Here is a 26,023-nt window from a genome sequence, read left to right as displayed (position 1 = left end):
AGGACCCAGAGAGGGACCGGGCTGTGGTCCTGGAGCTGCCCCAGGACCCAGAGAAGGATCAGGTGGGGTCCTGGAGCTGCCCCAGGACCCAGAGAAGGATCAGGCCTTGGTCCTGGAGCTGCCCCAGGACCCAGAGAAGGATCGGGCTGTGGTCCTGGAGCTGCCCCAGGACCCAGAGGAGGATCGGGCTGTGGTCCTGGAGCTGCCCCAGGACCCAGAGAAGGATCGGGCTGTGGTCCTGGAGCTGCCCCAGGACCCAGAGGAGGATCAGGCTGTGGGGGGTTACCTGCTCAGGTAATGGAGAGTCGCGCTGCGCACGTGCAGGCGTGACGGCAGCGGAGGCGATTCAAAGTGCTGCAACGGGATTAAGAGATTAAAGCAGGCCGACCGCGTCGTGCACGAGCGCCGGGCGCGTCACGCGCTCATTTACCTAATGGCGGGTGACCAGACAGTTGTGGCGCAAATAAGGAAAAGAGCAAAGATTCCAGCAGCGTGCGTGTCGATGAGCGCGGGGCCGCTGCAGCCCCCCCCCCCCCCCCCCGTGCACATCTTCCCTCACTCGCTGCCAGTTCTCATCCTACTCGCTCTTCCCTCTGCCCCCCCCCCCCCCCCCCCCCGCTGTCTCTCATCAAGCGGACACGGCCGCGTGCGCGGTTGGTGTGAGATAACAAAGGCTGAGGAGTTCACCGTTATATAACGCGCGTGGAGGCTGAGGAGGTGGAGGAAGAGGAGGAGAGGCAGCAGGGTTCGCACGTAGGAAAAGGAGGGCAGGAGCGGGCCGCGAGCCTACGTTGCGGTGGTCTCGTGCACGCGGATGCGTGGCCTCCTTTTGCTGCTCTGCAGCTTCGGCCTCCGGTGTCGGAACTTTTCCAGCTCTGCGCTCCCGCACTGGCGACGCCGCCGCGCGTGCAGGTTTTCGAGTGAAGTCAGGGTTTTCTGCTGTGCGGGGCAGAGTGCTGAGCAGGCGCACCCCCCCCCCCCCCCTCCCGGTCCTCCCTGTCCTCCCATGCCCCCCCCCCCCCCCCTCACGCCACATTAAACATTTAGCGGAGCACTCCGGATTTGTGTGACACCATCTTTTAGCGCCGCCGAACCCGGAGCCCCACGCTGTGGAAAAAGAACCACGGGGGCGCGCGCTGAAACCGGATCCGGCGGTCACACTGGTCCCTCTGCCCCATCTCCGCGCCCACGCACGCGCCCTCTAACGTGAAGGCGAGACCCGTGGCTCCGAAAGAACCCCCCCCCCCCCCGTGTTAAGACCTGCATTAATCAGTATTGATTGCTGTGTTCGTGCACGGACCCCTGCCGTGCGTGTTGGTGCGGGTCACAGTTTGCCTCCCTGCTGCATTGAGGTCTGGACCGGGTCGGGACCACAAGGCAGGAAGTTGGGCCCCAAAAACACTTTTTCCGGGCAGTTATCAAAACGGGACCCTCTCAGCACGGGCCGCTATCAAGCCCAGTCCAGATCCCCCGGACGGGACACCACTGGGCCCAATCTCCCCGTGTTCCGACCCCCGGTCCCGGATGGTGTCCCCGCTTCTGCGCCGCATTACTTGGTGCAGCTATTCTTGTGGGGACATTCCTGTCGTGCGGCTCCACCGAACGCTCGGAGCGGCAGCAAATCCCGCCTGAGCCCAACCTCGACGCAACACCACGGCTCTAAATCGACCCGCGTCTCAGAAATGATGCGTGACCATATTAGGACCCGTCTGCGGTGCGCGGTGTTCCGCCCGTGCGGGTCCCGCCGGCGGTGGAGGAGCCGCGGGGCTTCCTTCACCTGAGCTCACAGCCTCCTTCACAGGACATCAGGTCACTGTTCTGGTCAGCTCCAGGTCCTCTCCATGGGTTGGCCACATAAGGTCCCCTCAGAGCTCTCTCTCTCACACACACACGCGCGCGCGCGCACACACACACACACACTCTCACACACACTCCTCCTCCCCCGGCCCCTCCCTTTCCGTCTCTGCTCGCCTCTATCCTCTTCAGCTTCGCCTGCCTGTCAGTAAAGGTGCTCCAGTACTGGAGGCTAGGCTACCCTCCTCCCGGACCCCGTACCAGAGCCACCGTCGTACCCCAAGGCTCGGGCGCTCCACTCGCGGCTCCGACCATGGCAACCACCGTAACTTCGACCCGGTTCACCGACGAGTATCAGCTGTATGAGGAGCTGGGGAAGTAAGCAGCATCGTGTTTGTCTTCTGGTTTCGTCCCCCACCCCCGCAGCCTCGCCTCGCTCGCGTCCATGTTAGCCCGCTAGCAGATCCCCGAATGAGAGCAGCCTCCTCAGCAGCGTCCGCCTCGGTGTCGAGCCCGCAGAACCGGTCCGGAGCGGAGCTTTTGTCGCGGCGCAGCCGGGCTAAAGCACGGTTGCTATCGGCTAGCTTAGCTGCTGCCGCGGTGCCGGAGCGCGGCGCGTTCAGGCTCGGTTCGTAGCCCGCAGCTACCACGCTGATGTTGACCAACTAGCCGGGTTTAGCTCACTCTTTTCAGCGTTTAAGCCGAAAATGCGCCGCGACGAGCCGGGAGCACCGGCGGGGACGAGCCCTTCCGTGTTTGCGAGCCCTTATTTTCTGGTGCGCCGGAGCCGTCAGCGGGGCCCCGGAGGCGCCGCAGCCGGAGCCCTGTGACATTTACTGGCCCGCAGCTCTGACAGCTCCTCGCAGGCTCCACAGAACCGAGGCTGTGCTCGCTGGCTAACTAGGCCGGCGGCCCCCCACCCCCCCCCTGCGAGCAGCTGCAGATGATTTGTGCGGCCGTGTTGAGCAACGCCGCGAACCCCTGGATCATCGAAGGAGGAAGTTCTTGCGGCTGCGCTCGGCGTCGTGGGTGTGAGCTCCTGTCCAGGACGGTGCGTCCACCCTGCAAGGGGGAATGACGTGTTTTCTCGGTATTTTGATGACGACAAGGAAACGGGGCCGCAACCTCTTGTTCCATCAGCGCCGACATCTGCTGCTGGCGGCCGGCCGAGGCTCCTCCGGCCGCCGCCGCAGCAGCGGGGCGACAGCGGCCCGATCGAGACGCAGCCGCCTTCATTTCCAGCTGCCATTTCCACTCCCGAATAATTGTCAGTAATCGATGGCCCTGATCGTTCGGGGACCTACACACCTACACGTCCTCCCCACCGGATGCTGCCTCCGGTTCTCTGGTCCATTTCTCTTGGCCGCTGTTTCCGTAACCGCTGCGTAATGCATTTTCCCCATCCCGGCTTATTAAGGTGGCGGCTCTGATCCGCGCTTCTGTCACCTGCCACGTCTCATTTACGGGTAAATAATTGAACCCAAGAGCCGCAGGTAGGAGCAGAAGGCAACAGCGCTGCGTACAAGAGTGGCTGGAAAAGCTGCCGTCCTCTTCCTGAGGCAGGCAGAGAGCAGCCGGTGTGGTGGGAAGAGTCCAGTGATGCTGGGCTGTTCACCAGGGAAGGTGGGAAGAGTCCAGTGATGCTGGGCTGTTCACCAGTGATGCTGGGCTCTTCACCAGTGATGCTGGGCTCTTCACCAGTGATGCTGGGCTGTTCACCAGGGATGATGGGAAGAGTCCAGTGATGCTGGGCTCTTCACCAGTGATGCTGGGCTCTTCACCAGTGATGCTGGGCTCTTCACCAGTGATGCTGGGCTCTTCACCAGTGATGCTGGGCTCTCACCAGTGATGCTGGGCTCTTCACCAGTGATGCTGGGCTCTTCACCAGTGATGCTGGGCTCTTCACCAGTGATCCTGGGCTCTTCACCAGTGATCCTGGGCTGTTCACCAGTGATCCTGGGCTCTTCACCAGTGATGCTGGGCTCTTCACCAGTGATGCTGGGCTCTTCACCAGTGATGCTGGGCTCTTCACCAGTGATGCTGGGCTCTTCACCAGCTCCCCTCATCACCACCTTCCTGTCCACCAACATTTGCTTCTGGCAGCAGCGACGCACTCCCAACTGTTGCACATTGGTTCTCCCACAGAGCTTTCGGGTCGGGTCTTGTGGCGATTATCAACGGTTTGCAGGAGATCCGGGCCGTGGGCCCGGTCCTGGTACCGGCCCTCCTGCCTCCGAGTCTCGTGATGTTGCTGCTGTTTGGGCCCTTCAACAGCTTGTGTTCTGTCTTCGTAGGGGAGCGTTTTCAGTGGTGCGCAGGTGTGTGAAGAAGTCATCAGGACAGGAGTACGCTGCAAAAATCATCAACACTAAGAAGCTGTCTGCAAGAGGTGACACCGCACACACACACACACACACACACACACAACACACACACACACACACACACACACACAGAGTTATGATGGGGATCATTATCTGGAGAAATGGCCCAAAGTTTAAACCATTTATATCTGACCTGTTACATACAGGTCAACAACATATCTCTTTTTTGGTGTGTAACCAGCATTTAGTTCCCCCCCCACACACACACACACACACACTGACACTTTCCTTGTGTCCTTCTGCCCCTCTGCCTTCTTGGCTGCTCTCCTTCCCACTGTCTTCCTCTTCACTTTCTATAGAGGGGGGGGGGGATTGAGGCTAATCCACTTATGCTTAATGTATCTCATCAGCAGCTAAGACCCCACGGATTCCACAGGCGCCTCCCCGTTTCCCCTCTTTTGTCTGTATGTTGACGTTTGTGTGTCCGAACATGATGGCGGTTCTATCCCTGCCATCGAGTGTGTGTAGTGGAGCTCCTGCTATTATGGTCTGGGCTCTTGGGGGAGGCGGGCGGTACAATGTAGGTGTGTGTTTGCACCAGGGGAGAAGAACGCTGGCCAAGAGGAGGAGTTTTAACGGTAGAGAGCAGCCGTACGAAACACACGTGAAACGAGACCAAACAGCCAGGTGGAGGCAGGAGAGGCCGTCCAGCTGATGCTCGGTGCCCCCCCCCCCACACAGGCGCATCACGTCCACACAGGCAGCCAGTGCGTGAGCAGGCAGCTTGCCTGCTAGGATTTGGGCAGGTTTTTTTTAGCCTGATGGGGCGAGTGTGACCTCACGCGTGGCCTGGTGGGTAAGTCTCTCAAAGCTCTGGTAAACACTGCAGTAATCTGAGGAGGGGGGGGGTGGTGAGAGGGAGAGGAAGGAAGGAAGGAAGCAAGCAAGCAAGCAGACGGAGGGAACAGGGAAGTGGTGCAGATGGGATGTGGCCATGGGTAGAGGTGGTTGGCTGTGAGGCGGTCCAGCCTACATGCAGGTGGGGGTGGTTGTAAGTGAGCAGAAGGCTCCACACACACACACACACACACACACACACACACGGTTATACACCTATTTCTACCCAGTGATTATATTTCTAATGTGTTGGGGGTCGCAGAGGTTTAAGTTTCATTTAACAAATAAGGAAAAATGACTCGATACCTAAAAGACGAAAAGCTGGCTCACTAAATGTTGAATCACATGCTCGGTACGTGCACGTGCTCCAACATCCGTGCTGGGGTCCATTTCCTGTTGAAAGCTCATCTTTCATTGTTGAGTGCTGCTCGCTGCGTCTGGGCCACCTGACGGAAGCTTTGGACTCGTCTGGTTTCTCACCTCTCACCAGTGAGGCTCGTGGTTATTAATGGGTCAACATTTGGTGCTCCCAGTCCTCCCAGTCCTCCCAGTCCTCCCATACCTTCAGGGCTGAGATGGTGATCATTCACAGTGTTCCCCAGTCAGACCGGTTTGATACCGCTGCTGGTCCAAGTGTCCCTTTTCCCCCTAAAATAATGTAGCTGTGTTATTTTTGATAAATCTAGTGAAGGTGGTGACATCCTGTCAGCTGATTAGTAGTGTGTGTAGTGTGTGTAGCATGTGTGTAGCGTGTGTGTAGCGTGTGTGTAGCGGTTCCATGCCTGCTGAACTGGGCCCAGCTTGATCCTCCAGTCTGGAGGTGACCAGGCTTTAAGCCGCCTGTAGGCCCGCCCCTCAGCCAAGCAGATGGCCAATCAGAGAGCAGCAGGAAGTGGCAGTCATTACCCTCCAGCCCCATCGTTGCCTCTTCCTCTGCCTCTTCGTCTCCACACTGTGGTTCTGATTGATTAAGGCGGCGAGTCCTGCAGCGTCACTGCAGCGAGGTAGAGGAGCGACGCCACTGCACGCACCGCCACACTGGGGGGGGGGGCGCGGTCCTCTAATCCTGCCTCCTCCCGTCCCTCTCAGTCCTGCGTCACCATAGTAATGAGCACCTGCAGGGAGACGACAGGAAGTTACATCAGACCCAGAAATGTGGGTGTTTATCAATGAAAAACCTGATTATTAGTTAAAAGGGCAGATCAATAAAGTCCAGTAAAGACCATATCCACCAGCTAACGCTCACAACTGCCTGGAAACTGTGATCCTAGTGCGCACGTGCACGTGCTGAGGCCTTGTTGGTCAGAAACAAGGGAGCGTGTCGCTGAAGCTCCGGCTCTCAAGTGCACAAATACTGCTGCAGGATTCTACCAAAGGCTCAAACAAGGATGTTGGTTTAGCTTTGGTAGCAGCCAGAACAGAAACATTAATTAGAGCAACACACGCCAACCCCAGCGCACGCTTCAACACACCGTGCACGCCCGTGACGACGCACGGCCTGGTGAATTCCTCTCAAGCTCACATCCGGCGCCCTGCTCGTGAGGGGAAAAGGCTCCAGCTCAGCAGCAAAGCCGGTCCCAGTGTCGGCTGTAATTACAGCGTAATAACCACAGATTGAGATTAATGCTCATGTGGGTGGAGCCAGGAATTAGTGCTCCTCCGGACCCCGACGGGAGGGTTCTGGCCCATTTGCCTTCAGATTAACGCGGAGCTTTTCTGTTTCTTCTCTCAGACCATCAGAAGCTGGAGCGGGAGGCTCGGATCTGCCGTCTGCTGAAGCACCCCAACATCGGTGAGTTTCCTGTTCGCGCCGTTTTCCCGTCTCGTTCGGTGTCAAATATGGGCCGGAATTGTTAAGATTCCCAAATAAGAGGCGCAGAAGTCTGAGTGAAGTGATTATTTTCTGGATTTCTGGTGGTTTCACACCAAACTGAGCTGCCTTTGATGGAGCCCAACAGGTCGTAATTACAAAAGCTGCACGAGTTTGTTGCCTTCTCCCTGTTAAATGATGCTCCTGTCATCTTTGTATCCTGTTGCTAATGCTAATGCTAATGCCGGCGTTGAGGCGTGCACGGTCCTGCCGTTAAACCCGGTGCCACCACGACGTTGGCCTCCTGATTAATGGTGGTGGTGTCCCAGTCGGGAGGGCCGAGGTCACTTTGAGCTATGATGATGATGATGATGATGATGATGATGATGATGATGATGGCCGTCTGGACCCTCATGACTAACGGGATCGTGTCAACACACAAAATGGGTGACTGCAGTCACACGGAGCACTGACAGAGGCGTCTGACATCAGCTGTCTGTTGACATCAGCGTGTTTGTGAGAGATGCCCGCTGCATTCCTGCCCCTCTCCTCCTGCCCCTCTCCTCTCCTGCCCCTCTCCTCCTGCCCCTCTCCTCCTCCTCCTCCTGCCCCTCTCCTCCTACCCCTCTTCTCTCCTCCTGCCCCTCTCCTCCTGCCCCTCTCCTCCTGCCCCTCTCCTCTCCTCCTGCCCCTCTCCTCCTGCCCCTCTCCTCTCCTCCTACCCCTCTCCTCTCCTCCTACCCCTCTCCTCTCCTCCTGCCCCTCTCCTCTCCTCTCCTCCTTCCCCTCTCCTCTCCTCCTACCCCTCTCCTCTCCTCCTGCCCCTCTCCCCCTGCCCCTCTCCTCTCCTGCCCCTCTCCTCTCCCCCTGCCCCTCTCCTCTCCTCCTGCCCCTCTCATCTCCTCCTACCCCTCTCCTCTCCTCCTACCCCTCTCCTCTCCTCCTACCCCTCTCCTCTCCTCCTGCCCCTCTCCTCCTACCCCTCTCCTCTCCTGCCCCTCTCCTCCTCCTGCCCCTCTCCTCCTACCCCTCTCCTCTCCTCCTGCCCCTCTCCTCCTACCCCTCTCCTCTCCTCCTGCCCCTCTCCTCTCCCCCTGCCCCTCTCCTCCTGCCCCTCTCCTCCTGCCCCTCTTTGCTCTCCTTATTCTCCTTCTGGGCCTTTTAAAATAACATTTTGGGATCATTTGTGTTGAGGACAAAGGAGGGCAGAAAGGCTACAGATGGAGAGATGAAACCAAGAGGAGCTGGAGACAGATGGAGGGGGGGCAGGAAGACGGTAGGGGGGGCAGGAAGACGGGAGGGGGGGCAGTTGCTCCAGTTTCCTGCTGCAGGGCCGTCCTGCTGATATTGGTTTCACGTGATGGTTTCATGGACACGGAACCAGTCAGCTCTCCTGGAACATCTGGCTCCAGCTGTTCCACCTCAGTGGGGGGGAGCCGGTCCTCAGCAGGCTCCAGCCCCGTCCTCGGGCCGGGCCGGGCCGGGCCGGCCGGGCTTTAACGTCTCTCCTCTCTTCACAGTGAGGCTCCACGACAGCATCGCAGAGGAAGGCTTCCACTACCTGGTCTTTGACCTGTGAGTGTTCTGGATCACGCTCGACACGCGGATGCTAACGTGGATGCTAATGCCCCCCCTTTATTCTCCCCCCCCCCAGGGTGACAGGAGGAGAGCTGTTTGAAGACATTGTAGCCAGGGAGTACTATAGTGAAGCCGACGCCAGGTAGGCGCCTCACGTGCACGCCCCAAACGCCCAGTAACAAAACGAGAGATTGCACAAAATAAGCTGTGTGTGTGGGTGTGTGCACGTGTGTGAGGGAGCGAGAGAACACACTGTCGCCACTGGAGGATGGATATAATTGCTTTGTTTGTATTCCTGTCAGATGCCCCCCCCCCAACAAGTGCACCATCCTTCCGCCCCCCCACAGACTCACTAAATTAACAGCCCACTTTTGACGAATTCCCCCCGAAACAAAGAAAAGAACGTCTCATTTCAAAGAATCGGGTTCTTTTCTGACATTCCGGCCTTTTTCCCCTCGGCTGTTCGCTCACTCGGGGAGGGGGAGGGGGAGGGAGGGGGGAGGCTGAGCCCGACGGCTGCGCACGGACACGTGCACACACGCACGTGACCTCTGACCCTTTAACCTCATCTGGAACGGGGCAGGAGGGTGTTTGTGAGGGCGGCGCTGGGTGGACGACCCCCCATTATTAACGTTTCTACACGGATGGCGTCCATGTTTCTGGCGTCCATGTTTCCAGCGTCCATGTTTCCGGCGTCCATGTTTCTGGCGTCCATGTTTCCGGCGTCCATGTTTCCAGCGTCCATGTTTGTCCTCTGCTGCTGGGGGGGCCTTGAAGCCTATTAGTGTTTTGATTGCTTCATCTGATTACTTTATTGTCTAATTAAGTGCCAAGTTTCCCCACATCCTCCAGTTTTAATGGCTTCGATGGGGATTTATTCACCTTGTTGTTTCTTATTTTTCACACTGTAAAAAAAAAAAGACTGTATTTTTTTAAGGTGGATTTTGGTCATTGAGCTGGCGACTGACACGTGTCTGTCTGCCCCCCCCCCCCTTTGCTCTCTGCAGCCATTGCATTAGTCAGATCTTGGAGAGTGTCAATCATATCCACCAGCATGATATTGTGCACAGAGACCTCAAGGTGAGTGGCTGCCTGTTGCCGTGACAACTATACACTTGCATGCACACGCACACCTCTGCCCGTGGCCATGGAAACGCACCGACGGCTCCTGATTTTCCTCCATCTCTGTCTATCTTCCTCTCTTTTTCTTTCTCCTCCGCGTTCCCTCTCTCCATCCGTCCGTCCTCCGATCTGTCCGCTTCCCTGGACACGTCCAAAACTGTGTGCGTGTGTGTGACGGGGCGCCCAAATGCGTGTCTCTGCTGAAGGCTGAGTCACGGTCACGTGTCGGGTCGCTCTCTCACCGATGGCAAGGAAAGACAAGGACTCTCACCGCACACGTGCACACACACACACACACACGCACGCACGCGCACGCTGCACTGATGCGAAGCGGGACTCGTACGAGAGAGGCGACGACGGCACGGACAAACCTCAGAAGTTACCAAGACAACCTGCGTGACATCACACCACCCCAGGCGCAGCGGGGGCGGGGCTTGAAGCAGCCCACGATGCGTTCAGGCTCCTGTCCAAAGCGCGGAGGATGCTGCATCCTTTCTCTGCCGGAGCTGCTTTATGCTAATGTAATCGTCACATGATGGACAGTAATCAGTCAGGCATTCTATCTTTTCACAGGGGTTAGGAGGTGTGTGTGCATCTGGAAGGGTGTCTGTGGCGTGTGTGTGCGTGCGTGTGTGTGTCAGTCAGAAAGTACCATTACCGATGCTGCCTGTCTGATTTGTTGGCCTTTTATTCTGAGTGGGCTTTTACTGCAGCCATTTACGTTGCTCTGCCCAACCAGCAGCCATCTAGCGGGCGGCCACACGCCGCCTCTCTCTGAGCACTCCTTCCTTTTAACACGCAGGCTGCGGCGCTTCCTAAACGACTCCCTACCGGTTTCTATGGCTACGGACCTATGTCCATATAAGGCAATGTAGAGATTCTCTCTGCATCCCCCATCCTTTTCATTGTTTCTGCTACCTTTAGCTCACCCCCACAGGCGCTGCGTAGAAACCATCAGACGTGAATGTTTGTGGGACGGCGCTGCGGTGGGGACGGCCCGTCCGTCTCCGTCCTCGTCCCCGTCCCCGTCCCCGTCTCTGTCTTGACCTGCGTTGTGCTTCACCGTGTGTCTGCCTGTCTGTCCCAGCCTGAGAACCTGTTGCTGGCCAGCAAGATGAAGGGAGCGGCGGTGAAGCTGGCAGACTTCGGCCTTGCTATCGAAGTGCAGGGAGACCAGCAGGCTTGGTTTGGTAAGAGAACACAAACAGTGACACGCGTCTGTCAAACAGACCGCTATGAAATGGTCCGTCCATCTGGGTGTCGCTCATTTTTTCTGGATGTTAGCTTAGAGGTGGCTGCTGACGAGGCCTTCTAGATTAGAGCCCTGTCCACCTGCCATGTAAGCCTTGTTTAAGAGGCTCACAGACACTTTGCGGTTCACGCTTGGGCCATTGTGTCTTGGCTAGCGTCCGAGCTGCTAGCGTTTGGCTGGCTGTCCAGCAGGGACAAGATGATTCCCGGCTGTTTGCTCGTGACTCTGCACTGTCATAATCTGATGTTTGTGAGCCACTATCACTTCAACCGTTCACATCACTGCTCTGAAATAGCCTCAGAATCTGAAGGTTGCTTAACGGAATTTCCTGTTTCGTCTGTCGGAAAGGCTTTGCTGGCACTCCCGGCTACCTCTCCCCGGAGGTCCTACGGAAGGACCCCTACGGCAAGCCGGTGGACATATGGGCTTGTGGTGAGTCTTCACCCTCACCTGTGAGGATAATTGTGCCGGCTTGTTGCAGACGTCAGCCTCGTTAAACGTGTTACAACTCGAAGAATCGTCCTGTTTCTGTAACAACTTTTCCTTCTTTTTCTGTCAGGGGTGATTCTCTATATCTTGCTAGTGGGATATCCTCCATTCTGGGATGAAGATCAGCACAAACTATATCAACAGATTAAGGCTGGAGCCTATGACGTAAGCCTGCTTCATTCTTCCCCGTTTGTCGAGTGTGAATTGGGAAAAGTTTAATCATTTCCACCGGAGAGCTGGTCCCAAGATATTGATCCCATCTGGGCCTCCCTGACGCATTGCAGAGCGGTGCGTTTGTGTGTCTGCGGGAGAATTGGAGACTAAAGCGCGTCCTCTGTCTCGGCGTCGGGCTAATAAAGTCACTTTCTGGCGATGGCGGCGTCCTGTTAAACCCTTCAGGAATGAGCATCTCGTCCTCGTATCGGCGGGATTGTGGACGCGTCCGCTCCAACACGTGCACGGCTGCCTGCGGACCAGCACTTGAGGATGGATCCAAATGAATTGTCCCGCTTGTCTCCTCAGTTTCCGTCCCCAGAGTGGGACACGGTGACTCCGGAGGCCAAGAACCTGATCAACCAGATGTTGACCATCAACCCAGCCAAGAGGATCACAGCCGATCAGGCCCTGAAACACCCCTGGATCTGCGTAAGGGCGTGATGGCGGCAGCCTGCTGTCACCTTCTCATTAATGCCCACGGGGGAAAGTGCTGACTGTCTGTTTTCCCCCGCAGCATCGCTCCACCGTGGCGTCCATGATGCACAGACAGGAAACTGTCGAGTGCCTCCGCAAGTTCAACGCTCGCCGAAAACTCAAGGTACCGGGATCGTTAGATCGGCTTCAATTTGCCTGATAAATAAAGTGTTTTGGGTGCATCTCTCCTCTGGAGATGCTGATCTCATTGGAAACAGCCCCCCAGCTTTATTAAAGGAAGTCCTGAAATAAGACTGGCTGTGCTGGCCTGACTTCTCTCTCCTCCTCCAGGGAGCCATTCTCACCACCATGCTGGTGTCCAGAAACTTCTCAGGTGGGTGTGCTCTTCGACCCCAGCCTCCCACGCAGCGCATGCAGAGGGAGAGCAAGGAGGAGAGTGGATAGAGTCCTCTGCTCTTCTTTTAACCCCCTCACCACACACACACACACACACACACACACACACACACACACTCCCACTCATCCTCAAAATAACAAGGCTTTTGTGTTGCAAAGCTGGATTTCTGAAGTGATTTTTACATCCTGCCAGTCATGTCATAAATTCTGTTGTATTGATAATATTTATCATTGCAGATTCCTTTAATTCAAGCGATATTTCAGGTTTAAATGTATTTTTTCCTGATCTGGCTGCCTGTTTTGTCTTTGTCTAAGCTAATATGTCTCTTCTTTTGTTTGTGTTGTGTGTCTGTCTCTCCGTGTGTGTGTGTGTGAGAGCGTGTGTGCGTGCGCGCTCACATGCATTCTCTGCCGCCGGTGGAGTGTTTGCTTTTCCGAGAGCAGCAGAAATGTTTATGAGATATTTCATGACGGCCCAGTGTGCTGTTATTAAAGTGGGTCTGAACTGAAGGACGTTTCCGGGGCTCCTTCTCAGTTCTGAGTGATCGGTCACTCAGGTGATGGCTGATCATTCCTCCCGTGAGCCTGGGGAACTACAGGGGTGCCCGTTAGTGCCGGAGCCCGTGCGTCGGGCCTGGGGTCGGGCTCCTGTCAGCACCGCCTGTAGTTTCCACGGCCCATGAATCAACAGTAGATCGACCTTTGCACAGTCCCCTCCCAACTGTAGCGTTTCTGTCCAATAGTGGGCCGGCAGCATACCAACTCTGCTGCTGCCGCCTCCTCCACGGCCTCACTGGCTCAGGAAGGTACGTCCCAGAGACACGCCCATCCTCTCAACATGCTTACCTCTTGTTAACGGGGCAGGGTGGGGGGGCTGCCACCCTGAACAGTCCTGCATGCCAGCGTCTCCATCCCATCACATTCACACGCCGGCACACATGCATGCAGACACCCATGGGGCTCATTCAGACATACATGGGGGGGGGGGAGGGGTCTTCATCTGTAACCTCATACACACGGACGTCAGCGTCCTTCATCGGCCCACCGGCATTTTCTCGTTCCAACTTGCGCCTCACTACCATGCAGCCGTGAGCTCGTCACCCATTTCATCTCCAATTGGGCTCCTTCCAAGTTCCATTCTGACCCTCCCGGCTGAGGACGGGCACAGGGTGAAGGGGGCAGGGGAGGAGGAGGGGCATGTACCCTTTGGGGCGGCAGGATCTGACACAGCAGGGGGCTGGCAAGAGCTGGGTTGGCGTGCTGCCATCGTCCGACCTGAGGTCCAGGGTGGGGAAAGGTGGGCTGGGCTCACGCCCCGCTGGCTGGGGCAGACGGCTAAAGGTCGGCGATTCCGATGGTGGCTCCAAGGATCGAGTAGAACCGCAGTGTAGAGCAGGACGGAGTTCTTTCCCCTTGCAGAGAAGCTCCTCTTTGCTCTACACTGGCACAAGCGTGTCCTTAGCTGTAGGGGGGGGTCGGGGGGAGACCCGTGTCGGTGGTGGTGACATCAGTGGAGAACCCAAAGAAAGGCAGGTGTGGCTGCGTGATCGGGACGCTCCGATCGGGGGGGTGGGGGGTGGTTTGTCCGACCCCGCCTCACTGAGACTGGACCAAGCTGCCCGTAAGTTCCGGACGTGTCGCGCGTGACATCATCCCACTCTGCTCCTCTTCCTTTACTCATCCAGCTTTTCTTTCGGTCCTCTGATGATGTCACTCATCGCAACCTCGGCACCTCTGTCTCCTCGTCGGCTTCCTCGGTTGTACCTGACTGTCGTGGTGTGTGGCTGAACCGGGCCCGGTGGCGCCGGCCCAGATTCCTGCCGGCAGGCTCCGCTCTCCCTGAATGTTCCTAGAAAGGCGTTTGCCTTGCAGCCTTTCGCATGTGGGTGTCCTGAGTGGCTGCTTTCTGTAGAAAACCGGCAGCAGATCCAAATTCAGACGCGTTCTAACTCTTCCTTCCTCGCATTTGTCGTCAAGGTGGCGCACGTGTGCGCACGTGGGCGCCGGCGCCGTGCGTCATCTTGACTCTGCCTAATCTGTCCCGTAAAAGTGGCGACAGTTGTCAGAAAGAGCGGGGGAAGGACGCGTTTGGAGGCGGCGAAGGCCACCGGCTCTCTGGTGGCTGTCTGATGGATTACATTAGCATTAGGGGCGGCGGCCTCAGACGGCCGGCTCGCCGTTCTCCGGGTGTGCGATGAAAACCTGGTGTGACCCGTTTCTGCCTTCTGGATGCTGCATGGCCGGCCGCGGTTAACTGGACGCCGTCTAGGAGCATGAGTGGTCTTGTTTGCTGCATTCAGTGCTGTGCCTCTCTCTCCGTCCCCCTGGACTGAGACTAAGCCCTCTCTGTCAACCCTCCCCCCCCCCCTCCCCCCTCTCCCCCCCTCTCCCATTCCTTATTGGAAGGTAAGAAACACAAAATAAGATTGTTTGGAACGTCCGTGTGTCCGTAGAAAAGGCTTTTGTTTATTTATTAAGAAGGAAACGTGACGTTGGCTCCTGAAAGAGATCAATAATTGACATTAACCTGCTGACCGGAGTCATGGGGGGGCAGTTTAACCCTGACATCACTCAGCCTTTAGATCTACTGGCTCTCCTAAATGGATCAAGGAAGTTTACTTTGCTCTCAGGTTGCTTTTATTCCCCGATGGGAATTAATAAAGTTGAATGGGTTTAGCAGAGAGTAGCAAATTATCTGGCCAGAAGTGGGGGGGGGGGCAAAATAACCATTAAAAGCATGTTCGTTGGTCTTTTTTCTCCGTTCTGGAATCAATCTAGATGTTTTCGTCCTCGTGCGGGATCAATAACTGCACTTCCTGCTTAAGTGGCAGAATTGTAAAGAGCTGGAAAAGTGAAGTATTTCTGCTGCCAACAGTAAAAGTTTGCATTTGTCTCCTGTCTGTTGTCCTCCGTCCCCTTCACAGCCTGCAAGAGCTTACTCAACAAGAAGTCCGACTCTGCTAAGGTAAAGTCACCTGTCTCTCTCTCTCTCTCTCTGTCTCTCTCTCTCTGTCTGTCTCTGTCTCTCTCTCTGTCTCTCTCTGTCTGTCTGTCTGTCTCTCTCTCTGTCTGTCTCTCTCTCTCTGTCTGTCTCTCCGTCCTCCTCAGGTTCATCAGTAATTTTCATGAATGAAGGATTATTGTGGCAGCTGTGACTAAAAACTACACTGAATGTGCAACATTCTGGGGAGAAACACAAGGTCCTCAGCTCACTCTTGCAGCTCACTCCTCCGGCTCACTCCTCAGCTCACTCTTGCGGCTCACTCTTCCAGCTCACTCCTCAGCTCACTCTTCCAGCTCACTCCTGCGGCTCACTCTTGCAGCTCACTCCTGCGGCTCACTCTTCCAGCTCACTCCTCCGGCTCACTCCTCAGCTCACTCCTGCGACTCACTCTTCCAGCTCAGTCCTCCGGCTCACTCCTCAGCTCACTCCTGCGGCTCACTCTTCCAGCTCACTCCTCGGCTCACTCCTCCGGCTCACTCTTGCAGCTCACTCCTGCGGCTCACTCTTCCAGCTCACTCCTCAGCTCACTCTTCCAGCTCACTCCTGCGGCTCACTCTTGCAGCTCACTCCTGCGGCTCACTCTTCCAGCTCACTCCTGCGACTCACTCTTCCAGCTCAGTCCTCCGGCTCACTCCTCAGCTCACTCCTGCGGCTCACTCTTCCAGCTCACTCCTCGGCTCACTCCTCCGGCTCACTCCTCAGCTCACTCCTGCGGCTCACTCTTCCAGCTCACTCCTCGGCTCACTCCTCCAGCTCACTCTTGCAGCTCACTCTTCCAGCTCACTCCTCAGCTCACTCTTGCGGCTCACTCTTCCAGCTCACTCCTGCGGCTCACTCTTCCAGCTCACTCCTGCGGCTCACTCTTGCAGCTCACTCCTGCGGCTCACTCTTCCAGCTCACTCTTCCAGCTCACTCCTCAGCTCACTCCTGCGACTCACTCTTCCAGCTCAGTCCTCCGGCTCACTCCTCAGCTCACTCCTGCGGCTCACTCTTCCAGCTCACTCCTCGGCTCACTCCTCCGGCTCACTCTTGCAGCTCACTCCTGCGGCTCACTCTTCCAGCTCACTCCTCAGCTCACTCTTCCAGCTCACTCCTGCGGCTCACTCTTGCAGCTCACTCTGCGGCTCACTCTCCAGCTCACTCCTGCGACTCACTCTTCCAGCTCAGTCCTCCGGCTCACTCCTCAGCTCACTCCTGCGGCTCACTCTTCCAGCTCACTCCTCGGCTCACTCCTCCGGCTCACTCCTCAGCTCACTCCTGCGGCTCACTCTTCCAGCTCACTCCTCGGCTCACTCTTCCAGCTCACTCTTCCAGCTCACTCCTGCGGCTCACTCTTGCAGCTCACTCCTGCGGCTCACTCTTCCAGCTCACTCCTGCGACTCACTCTTCCAGCTCACTCCTCCGGCTCACTCCTCAGCTCACTCCTCCGGCTCACTCTTGCAGCTCACTCCTGCGACTCACTCTTCCAGCTCACTCCTCCGGCTCACTCTTGCAGCTCACTCCTGCGGCTCACTCTTCCAGCTCACTCCTGCGACTCACTCTTCCAGCTCACTCCTCCGGCTCACTCCTCAGCTCACTCCTCCGGCTCACTCTTGCAGCTCACTCCTGCGACTCACTCTTCCAGCTCACTCCTCAGCTCACTCCTCAGCTCACTCCTCAGCTCACTCCTCCCTCTCCTCTCTCAGCAGCATCATCCTTTCCCAGCTGGGAGTGGAGATAAACTGAAACAGTCGTCGTCCAACTTTATCCAACTTCCTCTGAAACGTGATTGCGTAACACTTTGTCCGTGGATTCCAACCTTTCCTGTTTTAATGGTTTTCAGTCAACGGTTTCCTGCTCCCTTTTCCCAGCAGTCACCACCACTCTGCTGCTATTAGGCTTCCCGCCCCCCTCCCTCTCTTTCTGCCCTGTCCTGGGGGTCTCTCGGTGCAGCTAAGTGGCAGAGGCATGGAGAGTTAGTGAGGCAGTAAAAAGGACGATCTAAAGGCCATTCTGTGGCACTCTCCCTCTCATTTACCCCGTTACCCCTCTACAGCCTGGGAGGGAGAGCGGCCATTAGCTCCCAGCCGCCATGCTTCTGTGTGTGTGTGTGTGTGTGTGTCTGTGTCTGTAACGTGTGTGGACTCCGAGTGTCTGTAACGTGTGTGTCTGTAACGTGTGTGTGTCTGTAACGTGTGTGTTGACACTGAGTGTGTGTAACGTGTGCGTGTGTAACATGTGTGTGTGTGTAACGTGTGTGTTGACTCTGAGTGTGTGTAACGTGTGTGTGTGTGTCTGTAACGTGTGTGTTGACTCCGAGTGTGTGTAACGTGTGTGTCTGCGCTCTTGTCCCAGCCTTCCACCAACAACAGTAAGAACAGTATAGTGAGCGCCATCAATGCCCTGAAAGACAACAACATGGCGACCAACGCCCAGATGGTACAGTAGGCCGCCGCCCCCCCGCCCCCCCCACAGTAGCGTAGCAGCGTGCTGTGCCTCATCCTCCATTGTTGTAGTGGCTGCTTGTTGTCGCCCATCTCCCATTCTGGAGGTTGTGTTTCCGTTCTCCCACCATTTTAGCCCCCCCCCCCCGGCTGCACGTGAAGCAGGGAAACGATGCTTTTACTCCATTTACTTTGGAGCTTTTTTAGATTGAACAGCATGAACTTTTCTTTCAGTGCAGTGAACCAGACCCACCTGATCCCAGATCGGCAGAATTCATCCTCTCATGGCCTCTGTGTTCGTCACCATTTGCTTAAATCAGCATTACCTTGCAACCGCCTGTCCTTAACCTTTGACCTTTGACCCCGTCACCCAAAGACCCAACCATTTCTGTCCTGTGACCTTCATTAACATCCTCATGGACATCCTTGTCATACTGCCACATCTATCATGTGGTGTTGTTGTTGTTCAGCATTAGCATGTTGTGAAGTGTGTGTGTGTGTGTGTTTATTGCAGTGTGTGTCGTGCCGCTCAACTGGTGACAGGAAGGAGCGCATCCATTAGAATTAACCTCATACGAGACATTAAATCTGCATATTTGTCAAAGTAATCTGACATTAACTCAGGATTTGTGTAATTAAGCCTAAAACATCTGGATGGGTCACACCAGGGGCGACCCCTGTAGGACCGGGGTCACACCAGGTGACCCCTGGTGACCCCTGGTTTACAGCAGGGGGGCCAGTTTAAACCAGTTGAGAGGCACAGGAAGCAGCTTGTGTCGCACTGGCCAACTGTCTGTTCTGTGTTGCAGGAGTCCCAGAGCACAGTGGTGCACAACCCCCCCGACGGGGTCAAGGTAAGACGTGTGTGAGTGAGCATCAGCACCCTCCGGTCTGTGGCTGCAGCCTGTCTGTGTCTCCGCAGGGATCCACGGAGAGCAACGCCACCAATGACGAGGAGGAAATGAAAGGTAGGAAAGGTACTTCCTGTTTCCTCTGATGTTCCTCAGCTTGGTGCCGCTGGACTGTCGGGAACCATGATGGTGTGCCTGTGGTGTGTGTGTGCGTGTGTGTGTGTGTGGTGTGTGTGTGTGTACATGTTATCATGTGTGTGTTTTAGTGGACAGTTCGGCGCTGAGTCAGAGTAGCGCCGCAGAGGAGATGCCCCCACTTCTGCCCTCACCTCAAAGTTCACCTGCCAGTAAGTTAATCCATGGCAACCAAGTCTGAACTGGTGGCCACTGGCAAGGACCCCCCCCCCCTCCCTCCCCCCACCCCCACCACCACCCTGGTACCTGCTCCCACCTCGGCTTGTCCCTGTCACTAGCATCTTTGAGCTCCCTCACTCTGACCCACCCAGCTTCTGCCAGGGTTCCCACTGGTTTCCATTATTATCTCTACCTTTTTCCAACTTGGGAACATCTTTGAGGATTTTCCTATGCTAATGTTTTCCTGTTGCCACACATGCTAAGCTAGCGGCTGCCTCCATGGTTTCAGTCCACCAGCCTCCATCCAGAGCGCAGCAGCACGGAGGCTCATGATCAGCCATTATGGTGCTGCTCAACCTGAGCAGAACCTGAGCAGAACCTGAGCAGAACCTTCGGAGGCTGCTGGGGACTAAACAGGCTCCACCAATCACAATCACCCACACACGGACACAGTCCGGGGGAGGGGGGCCAACATTCAGCCATCCGTTCTACAGCATCAGAAGGTTTGGTTAGGAAACACGGGACCGATCGTTAGTGGTGGTAGTTTAATCTAGTTGAGATAGTTAGTGTCACTAACTAGGAAAATGTCAATTTAAGGCCATCACGTTGTGGAATTCTTCTGTGGGAACCCGCTGTGTGTGTGTGTGTGTGTGTGTGTGTGTGTGTGTGTGTGTCCTCATATTCCCCCCTGTCCTCCTAATATGACAGCTCCACCTTGAGGAAGTCCTGCTTACATCACACCTGGATGTTCTAGAACTGTTCTAACATTTTCACACACACTAACACACACATGCACTAACTGTAACACACACACACACATGCACTAACTGTAACACACACACACACACAGAGGATTGTCTTTGTCCTCTGTTTAATAATCATTCCTTTGACTCCAGGCTTCTCTTCCCTGCTGGACTCTTTGTTCTTTTCCTGCGTTTCCTCCCAACACGTCTGTTTAATTTACATAAATCACTCACCATCCTCAACCTTCCTCACCTTCCTCACCATCCTCATCCTCCTCAGCCCAGCTTGCTTCCAGCTGTTTCCCGTGTCCTCCCATGTCCCCCCATGTCCTCCTGGGTCCTTCCGTGTCCCCCCTGTCCTCTCATGTCCCCCCCTGTCCCCTCTGCATGCCTGCCTTCGTGTCTCACCTGTCTGACTGGTCCTTCTCCCTCGTTCGCTCTGTTTCTGGGTGTCGGTGGGTGTCGGCCGTGCTCTCCCTGCCGTCCTTGTCCTCCATCTTTTGTCTTTTCACCACCCATTGTGTGTTTCAGTTCCTCCGCATGACGTAAAGCGCATGGCCTGGAACAGCACGGGCAACAGCTCCTGCCCTGACTCGGAGCCCTCACAGGCTTCCGTACCTGCCGCTCCACTAGGGGGCAACGCTGTCGCTGCTGTAAACAACACTCAGCAGAGTAAGAACGCCGCCTTGACTCGCGTGGCTTTTCTGTGTGGCGCCTCCCTCCGGCTGTAGCTAACGCCTGCCCCCCCCCCCCCCCCTTGTAGTCGAGCTCTGCTGTTGCTGCCATTTCTAGCTCCACTGGACCTCCTGATGCTAGGTGATTTAGTGGACGGGTCAGAAGCTGCGTCCATCCCACAAACGTTGCAGGATTAATAAGTGAGGAATTTATTTGACTTTGAAGATGTTTGGAACCCAGAATGAATCTTTCTGGCAGCGCTGCCTCAGACCGGGCCGTGCCCCCCCCCCCCGACTCTAGTCTCTCACCTTTAACGTGTCCAGTCATCCCCGCTGTCCTCACCTGTCCAGCCTGGCTCCCCCATGGCTCCTCCTCCATCTGTAGCTTCTGTCAGGTGACGCTGTTGTTCCCCGCCGTGGGGGTCTGGCCCCCGGGCGGCGAGGACGGCGGAGTGGCGGCGAGGGACGCTTGTCCGGAGCCCCCGAGCACGGACGGACCTGGAAGCTGAAGGTTTGCTCCGTTTCCTCCCGTCCAGTTACGTCTTTGTTCCCGTCTCTGCAGCTCGCAAACAGGAGATCATCAAGATCACGGAGCAGCTGATCGAGGCCATCAACAACGGAGACTTTGACGCCTACACGTGAGTTCCACGCCCTCCACTCGTCCTCTCTTCTGCCTTTAACTTAACCGTGCTCACATCTCTCCGTCTTCTCGCCCTCGCCGCCGCCGCTCCTTTGTTTCAGGAGGATTTGCGACCCTGGACTCACCTCCTTTGAACCCGAGGCTCTGGGGAACCTGGTGGAGGGAATGGACTTCCACAAGTTCTACTTTGAAAACTGTGAGTCCTAATGGTGGCGTGGCGTGGCGTGGCGTGGTGTGGCCCCGCCCCGCCCACGGTGCTCGCTCTCACCTCCGACCGTCTCCCCTCTGACCTGCTTGTCTTCTTCAGTGTTGAGCAAGAACAACAAGCCCGTGCACACCACCCTGCTCAACCCGCACGTGCACCTGATCGGCGAGGACGCGGCGTGCATCGCCTACATCCGCCTCACGCAGTTCGTGGACAGCACGGGACGTCCCCGCTCCAGCCAATCGGAGGAGACCCGGGTGTGGCACCGCCGCGACAGCAAGTGGCTCAACGTGCACTTCCACTGCTCGGGCGCCCCGGCCGCACCGCTCCAGTGATCAGGTCGGTGGCCCGGGTGGGTTCTGGCTCGTGGTGACGTGCCCCCGCGTCTAAGCTGCTGTCTCCTGCCTGTGTCCCCCCCCCCACAGTGGTCCTGAGCCTCCAGCCCGCTGGAGTTTGCGTTTTGGGGGGCAGTGTTTTTTCCGTGACCGTGTTTCAGGGGCCCGTCCTCTGCGTGGATGGGCTCGTGCCAGGAGCCCGGCTGGGCCAGATCGCATCCCTCTCCACGACACCAACCAACCCTGTCCCCCCTCAACCCTTTGACCTGCTGGGGGTGGGCTCCACAAGACACCGCCCCCCTGGGATGATGCATGCCTGATAGGAGGGCGCCTCTTTGCCCACTATCCTCCCCTGGCAGCCGTCTTTTTTCTGCCCGTGCGAGCTGAGCGGTCCCGCGCGAGGAGGCGACGTCCAGTTGAACTTGTGACAGTTTCTGCGTTATGAATATGCTGTGTAAATTATGACTAGATGTACCAACAAGACGCAACCAAGCATTTATCTTCACTATCTAAGAAGGGAGGAGCGGAGCGGGGAGGTTAGCGGCTGAGGTTTTACAAACCTTCTTCCTTTTTTTGGGCTTTTTTTGTTTTTTTTGTTGGTTTTTTTCGGCGTTTTAGGGAGGAGCGGGCGACGTTGTGGTCGAACCCGGACCGTTGTGAGAGGATGAGGAGGGGGAAGTGATCACGTGAGCTCCGAGACCTCGAGGAGAGAAACTGTCAGAAACACGAAGCACCAAAGTGTAGAACTTTAGGCTTTTATGTGTTGACGTCTTCTTCCGTTTGTGTGTTTCTTCCTCCTCCGGCCGGGGGGGTTTAGCCGGGCGGCTCGTCACCTTCCAGCTTGGGGGTGTTTTTAGTGTCCTGTTGTTTCTGGTGATGCAGCGGAGCCTCCAACATCCGGGGGCTGTTAGAACCGCCTCATTGTTGTTGTTGTTTTTAAAGAACCCGCTCGCACCCACGCTCGTGGGGGACGAGGGCGCCGGCGGAGGCGTCTGCATGTTTGCCCCTCATCCCCTCTCCCTTTAACACCCCCCCCCCCCCACCCCTTTTCTCTCTATCTGCAAGGGCCGTTTGTTTGTTTGTTTGTTTGTTTCTAACACTGTGTAAACACAGTGTGTGTATAGATCTATGTAGAAAAGTGTAATATATGTACATGTACCCAAGAGACGCATCCTGTGCATCTGGGCATGACCCCCCCACTCACTTTGATTCTCCCACTTCCTCCAGACAGCTCGCTGATTCTCTCTCTCTCTCTCACACACACACACACACACACACACACCACACACACACACACACACACACACACACACACACACTCTTCCAGGTTCAGCCCTGTGGCCGTACGACTGTTTTTCAGAACGGGAACAAAAAAAATGGGGAATATTTTCAAACCCAACACTGTCTCGGAGTCCTCCATTATAGTGCCCTTAAGTCCCATAATGCTGTGACGCAGGTGTATCACACACACACTCACACACACTCACACACACTCACACACACTCTCACGCGTGCCCCTGGTGGTGTGTTTTTAAGCTTTGTAACATATCTCGCACCACCGCTGTGACCACGGTGCCACCCTCGCTGTGCTGCTTAATTGTCTCCGTCCATCCGCGTGAAGTCCCATCTTGCCCCCCCTCCCTGTGTTGCCCCCCACCCCCCGTGTTGCCCCCCACCCCCCGTGTTGCCCCCCACCCCGGTTTATTCGTACCCCTCTGTGGCTTCTCTGTTCCCGTGTTGACTGGTTTGAGTTTTACGTTGTCGTCCGCTGTTGCTGTTGACTTGTTGTTGTAATTCTGCCAAGCTGGAGTTCTGCACTCGATCCTCGCTCACAGGGGGGTAAAAGAGAGGGGGGGGGGGTAAAAGAGAGGGAGGGGGGGTAAAAGAGGGGGGTAGACGACAGACTTGCAGATGGAGTGATCAGACAGATTGCGGCTAAATAATTGATCAGTTGTAATCTACCTTTGGTGGTTTAAATGGTGCCTGCTCAGCTGGGGGGGGACCAGAGCGGGGGGGGGACCAGGGGGGGGGCAGAGCGGGGGGGACCTAGTTATGTGCATGTTTCAGTTACTGCATTTTTACCATGTACCTACCTGAAAAAGGGATGGAGCTAGTGTTAATATATAATATTTGCATCTTTTAAAATACAAATTTTTCTCCATCTGGAATGTTGAAAAGGTGACATGAAAAATATGTTTAAAAAAAAAAGAGAAAAAAACAGCAAAATATTGATTTAAAAAAACAAAACAAAAAAAAACCTCCAAAAAAAAAAGGATTGCGGAGCCGTAGTTTGGAATGAGGCCCTCGATGTTGGCGTGTTCCTGCCGTGACCTCCGTCTAGCGGCGGCGCTTTCTCCCCCCAGCCTTCACCTGGATGCTGGAGTTTTTTTGCATGATCATGATGTAAAATGAAATACGAACATGAATTGACGACTATCAAAGTGTTTGTCTGAGTGTTAGTTGGTCTTCATCATAACTTTGTTATTCTTCGATCTTGAAAGTATTTAATAAAAATACTATTTCAGCACTGCTCCGCCTCCTCTCAGCGTCTGCTTTAACCCCCCCCCGCCCCCCCGGGGTGTGTGTGTGTGTGGGTTGGTGTGTGTGTGTGTGTGTGTGTGTGTGTGTGTGTGTGTGTGTGTGGTGTGTGTGGTGTGTGTGTGTGTGAGAATTATCAGGACGTTTCATCAGGTCTCGGCCTGATTGCATAACACTGTAATGTTGAGTCCAGCCGGACGGCGCCGGCGCCCCGGTTGAGGCGGGAAAACGTCGGCTCCGCCCAGAGTCGCAGCTGGAACGATGTTCGCCCTCCGAGCTCATCCGCCGCCACGTGTCACCGCCGGGCCGCTGGCGCCCGCGTGCACGTGTCCGTTTCATCAAAGCTGCAGAGACGCAGCCGCTCCTGAAAAAGGCTCAGTGTTATTCATGATGTTCTGGTTATTTTAAGGGGTGTGTGTGTGTGTGTGTGTGTGTGTGTGTGTGTTGTGTGTGTGTGTGTGTGTGTGTGTGTGTGTGGGATGTAGGACAGCTCCCTGTGGTTTCTCTTTCAGTGTGATTAATGAGGAAAACTCAGCAGTTGGTTAAGTTGGACTTTTTCAAAGGCACCAAGTAGAAACTGAAACTGGTCTCATTTGCTCTGACCTCCGACCTCTGGATCTCTCTGACCTCTGACTCCCTCTGACCTCTGACTCCCTCTGACCTCTGGATCGCTCTGACCTCTGGATCTCTCTGACCTCTGGATCTCTCTGACCTCTGACTCCCTCTGACCCCTGGATCTCTCTGACCCCTGGATCCCTCTGACCCCTGGATCTCTCTGACCTCTGACCTCTGGATCTCTCTGACCTCTGACTCCCTCTGACCCCTGGATCTCTCTGACCTCTGACCCCTGGATCTCTCTGACCCCTGGATCCCTCTGACCCCTGGATCTCTCTGACCTCTGGATCTCTCTGACCTCTGACCCCTGGATCTCTCTGACCTCTGGATCTCTCTGACCTCTGGCTCTCTCTGACCTCTGGCTGAAACGTACTTTACACCAGTTTGTTAATCCCCAGTGTGAATGTTGAGCTGTGGCTGGACTAGAACCAGAACCCTCCCATCAAAACCAGTTTTGGCTGGTTTTTCCCAGCGGTACCAGTGGTTTATCACAGCTGCCTCATGGAGGTGGAGGTCACGGCTCGTGCGACCTGGACGAGGCCTCGGTGGGCGGAGCTAAAGCTAACAGAGCTACTGAGCTAGCGTAGCCCCCTGCTGGCACATGTGTGAACAACAACTGACGAGTTCTTCGCTGCTGCTGAGGAGAATTCTCCGGTTACGGATCATCGCTTTGATCTTTGGGCGGAAAGAGGAGCCGCCAGTCTTGGGTTTCAGATGTATGGACCAAAGCGTGGACGATAATCCCGCTGATCCCGGCTTTGCTGCGTGTGGAGGCCCAGAACCTCGGGTCAGAACCTGCAGCTTCACCTGCAGCAGTAAATACCTGTTGTTATTGTGAGAGGAGCTCCCAAAGAGGACGTGGGGGGGTTATTTTGACTCCCCGTCCTGTCGCTGAAGCCTCCGCCGCTCACAGGTGGATCGACGAGGCCACAGGTGCGCTGACGTCCTCCTGCAGGAAGTCCTGCTGCAAACCACGAGGTCACTTCCTGGACGTGTGCTGTGTGAGGAGGAAATGTTTCTAACACTTTGGTGCTGAGAAATAAGGTAAATATTCAGGTGGGTCCCCCCCGTAGCTGCTAATGCTAGCCTGTCCCATTAGCTGAGCTCACTTTTGCAACATTTAGAACTGGATTTACACCTAAAATGTGTATTTTGTGAGTGTGAACTCGCTTGGTCTTTGCTGGAGCAGCTAATTTATCATTTCCACAACGTTGACTCAGTTATGCTCATTATAAATCAGGCTGCCAACAGTGAGGCCCCCATCCCTGATATTTCTGGGGGGGCTCTCAAAACAAAAGGAAAGATTAGCGCGGCTCAGGAGAGCAACA

At 55.8% G+C, this 26,023-nt stretch overlaps 1 protein-coding gene and 1 long non-coding RNA gene across 21 annotated transcripts; one reads left to right on the top strand and one right to left on the bottom strand.

The window, feature by feature from the left end:
* Positions 1 to 1,940: 1,940 nt before the first annotated feature.
* On the top strand, positions 1,941 to 24,072 carry LOC130532912 (calcium/calmodulin-dependent protein kinase type II subunit gamma). Of its 20 annotated transcripts, none has more exons than XM_057045882.1 (23): positions 1,941 to 2,172; positions 4,089 to 4,183; positions 6,748 to 6,807; positions 8,346 to 8,400; positions 8,480 to 8,545; positions 9,411 to 9,483; positions 10,613 to 10,715; positions 11,126 to 11,209; positions 11,337 to 11,431; positions 11,789 to 11,911; positions 11,997 to 12,080; positions 12,248 to 12,290; positions 13,057 to 13,119; positions 15,238 to 15,278; positions 17,652 to 17,735; positions 18,550 to 18,594; positions 18,663 to 18,708; positions 18,858 to 18,938; positions 20,220 to 20,360; positions 20,925 to 21,000; positions 21,104 to 21,198; positions 21,310 to 21,546; positions 21,633 to 24,072. In XM_057045882.1, exons 1-22 carry the CDS (start codon positions 2,108 to 2,110, stop codon positions 21,540 to 21,542), a joined length of 1,851 nt encoding a protein of 616 aa, XP_056901862.1. In that variant the 5' UTR covers positions 1,941 to 2,107; the 3' UTR covers positions 21,543 to 21,546; positions 21,633 to 24,072. The 20 variants fall into 20 exon arrangements, with proteins under 20 accessions (XP_056901862.1, XP_056901853.1, XP_056901871.1 ...); XM_057045873.1 differs by having other exon boundaries at positions 18,663 to 18,717; XM_057045891.1 differs by lacking the exon at positions 13,057 to 13,119 and having other exon boundaries at positions 18,663 to 18,717.
* On the bottom strand, positions 15,298 to 16,106 carry LOC130533264 (uncharacterized). The gene is made up of 2 exons (XR_008952526.1): positions 16,051 to 16,106; positions 15,298 to 15,527 (listed from the first exon to the last, which is right to left on the bottom strand). It is a non-coding gene; the product is annotated as an uncharacterized LOC130533264 (long non-coding RNA).
* Positions 24,073 to 26,023: the final 1,951 nt, after the last annotated feature.

The sequence above is a fragment of the Takifugu flavidus genome, chromosome 1 (assembly GCF_003711565.1).
Source record: "Takifugu flavidus isolate HTHZ2018 chromosome 1, ASM371156v2, whole genome shotgun sequence".
In the NCBI taxonomy this organism is placed as follows: domain Eukaryota; kingdom Metazoa; phylum Chordata; class Actinopteri; order Tetraodontiformes; family Tetraodontidae; genus Takifugu; species Takifugu flavidus.
This window is presented reverse-complemented; position numbering and strand designations above follow the sequence as displayed.

Excerpts from the sequence above, each read along its gene's own strand:
- LOC130532912 (XM_057045873.1), top strand. The coding sequence starts at position 2,108 with ATGGCAACCACCGTAACTTCGACCCGGTTCACCGACGAGTATCAGCTG. Across the intron at positions 18,595-18,662 it reads ACCCCCCCGACGGGGTCAAG|GGATCCACGGAGAGCAACGC; the intron begins GTAAGACGTGTG and ends GTGTCTCCGCAG. Across the intron at positions 18,718-18,857 it reads GGAAATGAAAGGTAGGAAAG|TGGACAGTTCGGCGCTGAGT; the intron begins GTACTTCCTGTT and ends TGTGTGTTTTAG.